We start from the raw sequence: 811 nt of genomic DNA on the forward strand, positions 1-811 counted from the left end.
GCGGGGAGAGTTCACACAGGCACTGTATGAGCCAGCACAGAACCTACTAGATGAAATATGTTTCTGGTTGCTACATGTACAATTCAAACATCTGCTTATATGACAAATATTAAATCTAAATTACTTCATTAAAAAAAGAATTGAAACCCAGTAGAATCGCACACGCTGGATGTAAAATAAACGGTTAATATATCAGACACCACACACGAGAACACCAATGCAATCTGTGGCATCGTTTATTGACTTAAGATGCACAATATTCATGAATAAAATTAAAAAAATCTCATCTGTGATCTCAATGATAAATGCATTAACAATGGAAGCTTTGAATCTAAATAAAATTGGCATTAACAGCAGCTACAAAACTCTAGTCTGACATTGGCAATAAAGAAAAGAATGAAATAATGCAAACACCACAAAGAGCAGTTTAGCGGAGCACAACCATGTTACGGTGTTAATGATTTGATATTGTTCAGAGCGTGGGTAAGAAAGTCACTTTCTATCGTGTGTACAATATTAAATCAGATCATCTTCAGAATGTTTTATGAGATTCCTTTTCCACAGAACTTATAAATCCTGCAGTAAGTCAAAGAAATTAAGCTTTTAAATAAGACTTCAAAATCTACAGTCAAACCACATTAGGTCACTATCCTGACAACATATTCAAAGCCCAGTAACAATTCTCAAAAATAAAGTTAAGACACCATATCAAATCACATTAATGTAATCAAACTAATCAGATTCACAATGAAGCTGCAGACGTGTTCGGCTCACAGATGTGTCCTCTCCTCGGGACATTACTTCTTCTCCT

The 811-nt window shown here is 34.9% G+C and overlaps 1 protein-coding gene across 2 annotated transcripts in view; it reads right to left on the reverse strand.

The window, feature by feature from the left end:
• Positions 1-218: 218 nt before the first annotated feature.
• Positions 219-811, reverse strand: part of tegt (testis enhanced gene transcript (BAX inhibitor 1)) — a 28,134-nt gene continuing 27,541 nt past the window's right edge. For both annotated transcript variants that reach the window (XM_081357733.1, XM_081357734.1), the window contains exon 10: positions 219-811. This exon is cut by the window's right edge and continues 10 nt beyond it. In XM_081357733.1, coding sequence (XP_081213859.1) covers positions 798-811 — 14 coding nt within the window. In that variant the 3' untranslated portion in view covers positions 219-797.

This window comes from Scardinius erythrophthalmus (genome assembly GCF_964197995.2).
Source record: "Scardinius erythrophthalmus genome assembly, chromosome: 25".
Lineage (NCBI taxonomy): Eukaryota > Metazoa > Chordata > Actinopteri > Cypriniformes > Leuciscidae > Scardinius > Scardinius erythrophthalmus.